This window comes from Rosa chinensis, chromosome 2 (assembly GCF_002994745.2).
Source record: "Rosa chinensis cultivar Old Blush chromosome 2, RchiOBHm-V2, whole genome shotgun sequence".
NCBI lineage: Eukaryota > Viridiplantae > Streptophyta > Magnoliopsida > Rosales > Rosaceae > Rosa > Rosa chinensis.
In genome coordinates, this window is record NC_037089.1 from 27,672,880 (window position 1) to 27,681,802 (window position 8,923).

General features: G+C 37.7%; 2 protein-coding genes across 4 annotated transcripts; one reads left to right on the forward strand and one right to left on the reverse strand.

Moving 5' to 3' along the window:
• Positions 1–96: 96 nt before the first annotated feature.
• LOC112187803 (MICOS complex subunit MIC60) lies at positions 97–8,923 on the reverse strand. Of its 2 annotated transcripts, XM_040514790.1 has the most exons (13): positions 8,910–8,923; positions 5,402–5,438; positions 5,253–5,304; positions 4,496–5,131; positions 4,183–4,323; positions 3,942–4,094; positions 3,688–3,765; positions 2,834–2,926; positions 2,593–2,712; positions 1,997–2,074; positions 1,704–1,883; positions 658–759; positions 97–565 (listed from the first exon to the last, which is right to left on the reverse strand). In XM_040514790.1, exons 2-13 carry the CDS (start codon positions 5,410–5,412, stop codon positions 332–334), a joined length of 1,878 nt encoding a protein of 625 aa, XP_040370724.1. In that variant the 5' UTR covers positions 5,413–5,438; positions 8,910–8,923; the 3' UTR covers positions 97–331. The 2 variants fall into 2 exon arrangements, with proteins under 2 accessions (XP_040370724.1, XP_024182515.1); XM_024326747.2 differs by lacking the exon at positions 8,910–8,923 and having other exon boundaries at positions 5,402–5,538.
• LOC112187804 (DNA-directed RNA polymerases II, IV and V subunit 8B) lies at positions 5,625–8,140 on the forward strand. Of its 2 annotated transcripts, none has more exons than XM_024326748.2 (5): positions 5,625–5,706; positions 6,022–6,123; positions 6,371–6,525; positions 7,355–7,470; positions 7,825–8,140. In XM_024326748.2, the coding sequence occupies exons 2-5, from the start codon at positions 6,051–6,053 to the stop codon at positions 7,937–7,939; spliced, it is 459 nt and encodes a 152-aa protein (XP_024182516.1). In that variant the 5' UTR covers positions 5,625–5,706; positions 6,022–6,050; the 3' UTR covers positions 7,940–8,140. The 2 variants fall into 2 exon arrangements, with proteins under 2 accessions (XP_024182516.1, XP_024182518.1); XM_024326750.2 differs by lacking the exon at positions 5,625–5,706 and adding an exon at positions 5,713–5,851.

Below are 8,923 nucleotides of genomic sequence, written 5' to 3' on the forward strand. Positions count from 1 at the left end.
TATGGAGTGTGAATTGTAAAATAGAGAGTGTAAATTTCACCTCATATAAAAACAAATAGAAGGTTGGGAAAGGGAAAATGTCAGTGGCCAGTAGGCAAGAAGGAATAGCAATTGCTGTCAGCATTTTTGACAGAAAAGAGGTTCATTTTCACTCTTCATTCCTGTAACAGATTGAACTAGATGATCTGTTTGCTTCAATGAGAACTAAATCACTGGAAGCTACAATGTTATGTCAAAAAATTACAATCTCAAAATGTTACTCCCGATACACTCGGAGCATTACTCCCGATACAATATGTAGACCCAGTATTCTTACCAAAAAAATGGGACTTTATGTGACGCTAATGGATGTGGCATACGATTCGAGAAGTGTCAGAGCTTGCTCCGTGATAGCCCTATTCCTAGCACGCTTCACCCAATCACCCACAATTTCTGCGGCTTGGGTGCCCTTGACACCTTCTTCTAGTGCCTCTGCTGCTTCGACTAATTTTCCTTCAGCGAGGTAGCACTCCACTTTATTGATGATAGACTCAATCCCATCTCCAGATTGATCTACTTCCTTCACCTAAACAAAATCCAAAGGCAAGTATGGTGAACACTCGAACAAGTTGAGTTCAAAAGTGAATAGAAAGGAAATCAGACCTCATATCTACATACCTTCAACCAGGATGCTATCCGTGCTAAAGAGTGAGCCAGAATGCCGCCACCACCAGGAGGGATTAGGCTGAAGTGTCGTACTGTCCCTTTTAAGGCATCAAACTGCAAGACAATTGAATGGAGTTTAGCAAGTACAGCACTGATATTAGACATACTAACTAGGACTTTCAGTATACAGAACTTGGAGCACTGTACTAAGTTAATGCCATGCTAGTATCTCGATCACATTGGACAACAATGATAAACCAGATTTGAATTGAGAATATTTAAGAACACTAAACTCATAAATGAAGCATAAGCAAGAAGCTAAGATAAAAGTGGGTCAACCTAATAAAACGAAATGGAGAATATTTAGAATTAATACTTCCTTAATGAAGATATTCATCATGTTTTTACATTTTGCCACAACCAAAAGATACACATGTGACAGCAACAGAGACAAAGAGAGAGATAAAAAAACAAGGCTTGAGTCTGTCCAGGACAAAGGGAAAAAAGAAGAAAGAATGTTTTCAAATTCGAGAGCATAAGTGGTGCATTTTAGTCATCATGGAAAAACTATTAAATGCAAATAACAAAAAGATCCATGTCCACACAAGAAGTTGGAATATTGATCCTGAAGTAACGTTTTCAAAATGAGCAACGGCCTCACAAGCCTTGCTAATAAACAAAGAAATGAGTATACATCTAAATAAGATGAAGCTAATCAGCCATCTCACATGCAGTAGTACCATGAAATATGTTATGAATCTCTAGCCTGTTGCTTTAAACTCACATAACTTATGAGGACCATATGAGCCTACCTTTAACAGCTATTATACATCCATGAATTACTAATCACGTGTGCAATCAAAATCTGTAGGAAGTAATTAGTCCTCCCCTCAACTATATAAGAGGGATATCAACTATGCCTTTGCTATTCGTTAATCTACAATGAGGCCAAGTTTAACAATGCAGACAAAAGCTCACAGAAGGCTGATAATGTTCACGGTTAATTATAAGAGTAACAACCAGCAAACATCTAAGGAAGAAGTAAGAAGATAACTAGCCTTCTGATTCAATTGCAACAAGGTATCTGTGCCACTCCTCCGTGTTTCCTCAGGAAGTGATGATAGGACCAAATCCAAAATTGAATTTTTATCAATGCCTTCAAGATAAGTGTCCAAAGCCTCTATTTCTGTGTGGATTGGTAACCCTTTGGAAAGTGCATCTTCCAGTGCAAGTGCCCCCTGCAAGACACAAAACATAAAATTGATAGGATGTAAGTTGCAAGTTTGGGAAAATAATTGAGGAGATTGAAAGTGGATAGATGTAAGAATAATAAAGTAAAGAAATTACCCACCAAAGCAAGCTTGTGAGCAGAGTGAGTCTGACGAGCTTCTGCAGATCTTGCATAGAATGCAACACACAAGGCATTTATCTACAAAAGAAGAAACTAAATACCATCAGCTTTCATAACATGTAAATTCGTTAATCACCTATGACAGAAATGATTGCTGACATATGTATACGCCAAACAAAATAGATCTTTTAAGCAGTTCTACTTAGTGATTATGTCCAAATTCCAAACTGTATACAATTGAAGCCTACAATCCTTAACCTCATAATGGATCAAATATGGGCCACGTAGCAAGTCTTCATTAGTAATTATTTTGTGCTCTTTCAGCACAGATGAGGTTCGTTTCAAGTTGTTTGTACAGTTCTACTTTAAACGCATAGCTTAGGTGTGGAGTGAATTCAATTTACTGAGCTATACTCTGTGAAGCAATTGTAACAGGGGTTACTAAGAAGCATTTTAATTAATTTTCTGGTTTCAAATAATCTCCTCCATCTTCATGAATTGAACCTTCATTAAGGTTTTATTTAAAACAACAAATGAGATCACAATAAACATACGTTCAAACTTAAATACCGTTTATCTCTTCTAAGGTGACTTACATGAAGATTTGCTTCTGTCATTTTCTCAATCTGGGATGCCTTCTCACTTGCAATTGCGGCAGCCAGTTCAGCTTTTGCTAATTCCTCAACCTTTTTTAACTTCATTTCTGCTTCGTTTTCCTGAAATTACTTAAAATTATAAACTTTAATTTATCCAGTCACCATGTGCTGATGCCCCATAGAGAGATAAATATATGGGAAAGAGAAATGTGACAGGATCAAGCATCAAAGTATTGTGCACCTCCTGCTCAAGTTCTGTCTTATATTTCTCTTCAAGTTTTTCTTGAAGTGACTTGAGTGCAGCAACTGCTTTTGCTCTTTCTCTCTTTAATTCCTGAAAAAAAAAAAAATCTACAAGTTTTCCTCTGAAAAGCAAAGGTACAAATAATACCTATAAATTTGAAGTAAATACAAGCAATTTGTAGGATAGTAAGGGATCAACTAAATCTGGGGTGTGGGGAAAAAATATTATGTGACATTAAATAGTCAGATGCCAGAACAAGTTCATAAGCAGATCATCTATTTCCACTTCTTCTCATGTTTTACATTACTAGTCTTCAAACTCAATTCTTTAGAATGTCAGATAGACTTTATTCAAAGAAGTGAAAAACATTTGTCCAAACGAAGCAGGTATCTTTTTTTTTGCAAATGAGAATGGCAAGATAAATATGGGACTTTAGCCCAAATGTGAGTAGCAATGATTCCCTTGTGCTAGTGAAAACATGGGATGATTAGTAAAACAAGTAACCTGACATAGGCAAAGTCACATCTACTCTTGTATGAAGTCTTATAGCACTCTATACATTCTTGATTCCTTTGTATTGTCCTACAATCATGATTGTTAAACCTCTTCATTGATAAAAACCAAAGACATTGAGAAGGGGTTCAAAAAACCTCTCCTTCTCTCTCTCTCTCTCTCATATATATATATATATGTGTGCTTAGGAACAACTGTTAATAACAAACAAGTGCCCACACACTTTATACTAATTTTCTACTCAGTCAAAGCTCCCATTCATAATAAACCAGCCACATGAAGATAGTCCATTGAAAATAAAATGGAGAAAACTAAAGAGACAGGGAGAGCTCATTAACCTTGTCTAGCATTGCTGCCTCTTCTGCAAGCATCATTTCCCTAATGCCAGCATCCTTCAGTTTCTTTTCATATTTCTCCTACAGTGAGCAAGAAGATTATATTTATGAACCATACAGAGCTCTCTACAATTATCAATAGAATCATTTTGAAGCAAGTGAATACCAAATTCTTGTTAAGATGTAAAATTTGAAACCTTTAATGCTCAATAAGATAATCTAAGTGATTACTAAATTCTTATAAAGATATTTCAAACCTTTAATGCTCTCTTTTCTTCAGAAGAAACACGAGCATCTAACTCAGCTTGCCTTTTTTCAGCAGCATGAATTGCTTGCAAGAAGTCAAGAACTAACTTTCCATCTTTGGATATGTAAGCATCATCCAACCCTTCAATAGCACCAATTAAGGCCTAAAATTAAGAGCAATAAAATTTAGCAAGTACCATTGGTCATCCTTATTCAGCATTGCAAAAACTAGAAAGAAATGCTGATAACTACCTCTTTTTCTTTAGGAAGTGGATTGTATTCATTACTGCCTTGTGTACTAATATTAGTCTCACTGCCTCCATCAGCCTCATCCTTCAGATTATATTCACTGAGCAAAGAACTCGGTGGTTCTTCAACATTAACTATTGCATCCTGTAACAAAGTTTCGCCAAACGCAACTTCATATAAAGTCCATTCAAAGTAAGCTTCTTTTGATTTTGAACTACACCAAGCTTGTCACAATAACTATTATGCATTGATCCAACAAGTTTGATAAGATGATAAACTATTAGTAATAATTAAAAGCAACCAAAATGAGGACTACCTGTGCCTTGTCTTCTATGATTTCCTGTTGAGGTGCCAATGCTTTAATCTCATTCTCTTGCTGATCAGTCTCGGTAAACACCGGTGCAGTTTCAACCTCCTCCTTGGGCACCTCACTAGTTTTCTCCCCTACACTTTTATCATCTACATTCTCTTCAGATGATACTCCAACATTTGCATTTTGCGAAACCTCCCCCAAATCCTTCTCAGCTGTTACATCACTGACCACAGATTTATCCTCCACCTTCGACTCACTTTCACCTTCACTTTCACCCGAACCTTCAAACTTGGCAACATCCTCTGACTGTGCATCACTCTTCTCCTCAGAAACCTCAGGAGCAAAGCTCAGTTTGCTACTCTCTTCCTCCACACGCGGCACATTCTCTTCCACACCTACATCCTCACTGACAATCACTTCAACTTCCGGTTCCGGCTGCTTCTTCCGGCCGAGAATCGGGTCCAGATAGCCAGCTCCGTAAGCCAAAGCAGCCCCTCCACCAACAACAAGACTTCCAAATATAAAAGCGTTTGAACCGCCAGACTTCTCCGGTGGCTTGCCCGGACCGCCGGGCTGAGCCGCCGCCGGATTCTTCTGGACCGCGGCGGAGAACTCCTTTCTCAAAAACCTAGGAACGTGCTGCAAATTTTGAACCGCCACTTCATATCAACAAAAAATTCACAGTCTCAACTAAAAGTTGCTGCAAATTTCGAATGTGAACGAATTCATAGAGAAATCTGACGATGAAAAATTTACATACCTGACTTTGGATCCTCCGAACGGCCCGACGCGACGAAATTTCGAGAATGGACCTGAGAAAAAAAAAAAGAAAAAAAAAAGAAGCGTCGGTGAGAGTGATCGGAGATTGTGTGATGGAATTTTGAGGAAGAGAAAGAGTGTGAGTTTTACCTTCGCAACATGGCTTTTCGCCGGAGAGAGAGAGAGACTGGGGTTCAGTGAAGAGGCGCCAAAAGACGGCAAAGGTTATAGTCGGAGTTTTTTTTTTGAGAAGTGCAAATGATAAAAGAGGTTGAGTCGACGTCCTAATGGACCGCCAAAACGCACCGTTTTAGGGAAGAAAAAAAAACAACGCTAAAGAAACGGTGCGTTTTTGTTTGGGTTGGGGCCTTGCTTATAAATCCCTAGGTGAGACTGTGAGTGACCAAAAGGTCAATTTTGAAAAAGACGCTACGGCCTCCCAGAGAGTGAAACCAGTAAGCTCTCCTCTCTCTCTCTCTCTCTCTCTCTCTCTCTCTGCCTCTTTCTTCTGGTTTTGATTCATCTCTGGTCGATTAGCATAAGAGAAATCCAAATTCCAAACGAGACGCAAGGAAAGGAAGAGTCTTTTCTTGTTTTAAAGTGAGACGCTTTGTTTTGGGGTTTTAACTAGGGTTTTGGTTCGTTCTGTTGGGCTGTGTTTGGATGAATTAAAATGTAATTTTCAATATCAAGTTTGCAAGGAATTCTATTTTTTTTTTCCTTCACTCTTATATATCTCTCTCTGTTTTTGTTGTGTTATTTGTGTGTAGGTGTAGCTCTGATCTCAAGTTGAGTAAGAATGCTGAGTTTCTTGTTTGATGATACTTTTGTCATCGAGAAGCTGGACCCGGATGGTAAAAAGTTTGATAAAGGTTTGTATCTAAAGCATTGTCTATCTTCGTTTCCGGGCTGTTTCATTTAATCTTGATCTGTGAAAGGGGCTTAGGATCGCAGTTTATAAGCAAAGAAGCTAAGCAAAGTTTCCTTCTTAAATAAATTGTTTCAAGGGGTTTATGGTAGTCGTAGTTCGAATAAGGCCTTGCTGTTTATAATTAACCTTGAAAAGTACTCAGTACTATCTGGGTGGTTTGTTGACATCTTCATTATTTGGTTATTTAGTTTCCAGAATTGTAGCACGGAGTGAGAAGCATGGTGCTTTGCTGCACCTGGATGTGAATTCGGAGATATACCCTATGCATGAGAAGGATAAATTTTTGATGGTGCTGTCTCCCACACTTAACTACAGTGGAGCACCTGTTACGAACCAGGCACAGGTATTTCACTAATCATTGATGTAAAGTGTCCCATGTTTCTTTTGGAAAGACTTATTACGGTATGATCCTAACTATGTATATTAGTATGTCGATTAATTACTGGGATTTTCATCCAACCCCGAAGAACAAAAATAACTTCAAAGTGTGTATTATTATATTGGATCCTTATGGGCTGGTTGGTTCGACATTTAGGTACGTGAAAGAGCTTGAGGAAAGGAGTTCCAATGCATGATTAGATAACTAACTTCACCAATTGATAAAACAGTAATGCGCTTATGCTGAGGGAATTAGAAATAAATGTATAGAGTTACCACCCATATTCCTTAAGTTGGGTAACCTGTTACAGAAATGCTAACTGTAAGGATCTTTGACTAGTCAGTGCTTAGACTTTTCAAATGCTTCACTGCTGTCATATCTTATATAGTCGGTGATTCAAAGTAGGTAAAGAGAAATAAAGTGCCCGTGAAATTTAAGATGGGCTGCTGCAGAGCTCATGGTCCCTGGATATTGATTGGACATTCATATGTATTGCTCTCGCTCTGCATGACTATCTCTTTTAAATTTTAACACTATAACAATGAGAAAACTACCTGCTGTAAAGAGGGGAGAACATTTCAGGCACACATTCATATTTTGATTAGCGCTCTTCCTTGAATGACTAATACCCCAACATCGTAATTATTGTATAATGATGACAAATAAGACTAAGGCTATGCTGTATCATGTGTTTTTGCATCTTTTCTGTCGCCTCGATGTTGTGTTTTTGTTTCTCTTAAATTTCTGGAACTCATATTTATCTAGTGACTGAATATATTATACCTTTTGGCAGGTTGAACAGAAGTCTCTCGCAGACAAGTTTGAATATATCATGCATGGTTTGCTGTATAAAATGGATCACATGAGATCAGAACCTTCAGATGGAGGCTCAAAGTCACCACCCTTAGTGTATGTTTCATACTGCTCAAATTATATTTTCTTGTAACTTTCTACTTGTGTGTTGAACTCATAACTCTGAAAATGGACTCGCACTCACACCCAGGCTGTTACAATCATGTCTATTTAGCTCATTTAAGTATACCTGTATCCGGTTAGGGATTCATTCTTCTCGCACGGATTTCTTGTTAGCCAACTCTCTATGCAAGTGGTACTCGTGTTCCTAGACATTGTATATAGATCCAGAATTCAGATACATTTGATCTCTGATATGTTCCTATTGTGCACCAATACAAATGATTTCTCCTAGATACATTTAATGGCTTTGTGGTTATCTAACTAACATTCCATTCTTCTCGGTTTCAGGGAGGTATTTGTTTCTTTTGGTGGGCTACAGATGAGGCTGAGAGCTGATCCCACCAGCTGTGCAAAGTTTAAGGTTGACCAGAACATGTTTTTGCTTATCAGGAAATTGATGTAGAACTTTATCATAGAATTTGAATGGTAGCTTGTTAAACCTTCTACACACTTGATATGAATCGAACTTATTCACCTTTTCTTAAAGCTGATGCTGATGCTGATGCACTCGTCCGAGATTAGACAACAATATTGCAGCCCACTCTTTTGTATACATAGTATTCATTATTCAATGCTAGACTCCCAAGTCTTATTTTCTTTTTAATTGTCTATCCCCAGACTTCAGAGGCAAAAGTTTTTGGCTATAGAAAAAGCTAAAAGAGAAGGCACCAACCTGCCGACTACTCACTAACACCATGTTGCAAGAACTAATATGGAGCTATTGTCAGAATTTGACTTCAAAATTTATGGCAAAATTTTATTTGTTGGGAAGAATGTTTTACTTTGGTGACAGAGAATTATTACCCCAAGTTAGTTTTATTCGGACGTCCCGATTTGATACATGCATTTATGTTTTTCACAACATCAAATCCAAATATGCACCTCTCCTTCCCACCTTCAACCCAACCACATTCGCAAGTCTCTTGCAATGCTACTCAACAGCCTCCGAGGGTGACAATTGCTGATCTCTGGTGACCCGCCATTTCTGCCTAAATGTATTTCCGGCAATAAGTCACTGAAATTTCAGTTTATTGCCGTTGGCTCCCATCAAAATCAAATTATGCACCACTTTCTCTCAATTAGAAACTAAACATTCTTAACTTTCTTGGAGTTTTCAATTAGAAACTAAACATTCTCAAAAGAACAAAATATATATATATATATATATATATATATAAATAGGGTTTTTGTCTATTTACTCCATTTTTAAAGATTTTTTTCCCACTTACCCCATTAAGTTTTTTTAATTCCCTCTTACCCAAAACATTCTAAGGAGGTCTTCTCTAATACCCCATTAAGATTTTTTTTTTATTTTTTTAATACCATTTTACCCTCACCCCTTTGAAAGAGAGAGAGAGAGAGAGAGAGAGAGAGAGAGAGAGAGAGA

Bases quoted from the DNA above. Each gene is read 5' to 3' on its own strand.
- LOC112187803 (XM_040514790.1), bottom strand. The intron at 4,095-4,182 runs GTAGTTATCAGC...TCTTAATTTTAG, and splicing joins CACTTCCTAAAGAAAAAGAG to GCCTTAATTGGTGCTATTGA. The intron at 3,766-3,941 runs GTTTGAAATATC...TGCTCACTGTAG, and splicing joins AAGAAAAGAGAGCATTAAAG to GAGAAATATGAAAAGAAACT.
- LOC112187804 (XM_024326748.2), top strand. From the start codon at position 6,051: ATGCTGAGTTTCTTGTTTGATGATACTTTTGTCATCGAGAAGCTGGAC. The intron at 6,526-7,354 runs GTATTTCACTAA...ACCTTTTGGCAG, and splicing joins CTGTTACGAACCAGGCACAG to GTTGAACAGAAGTCTCTCGC. The intron at 7,471-7,824 runs GTATGTTTCATA...TCTCGGTTTCAG, and splicing joins TCAAAGTCACCACCCTTAGT to GGAGGTATTTGTTTCTTTTG.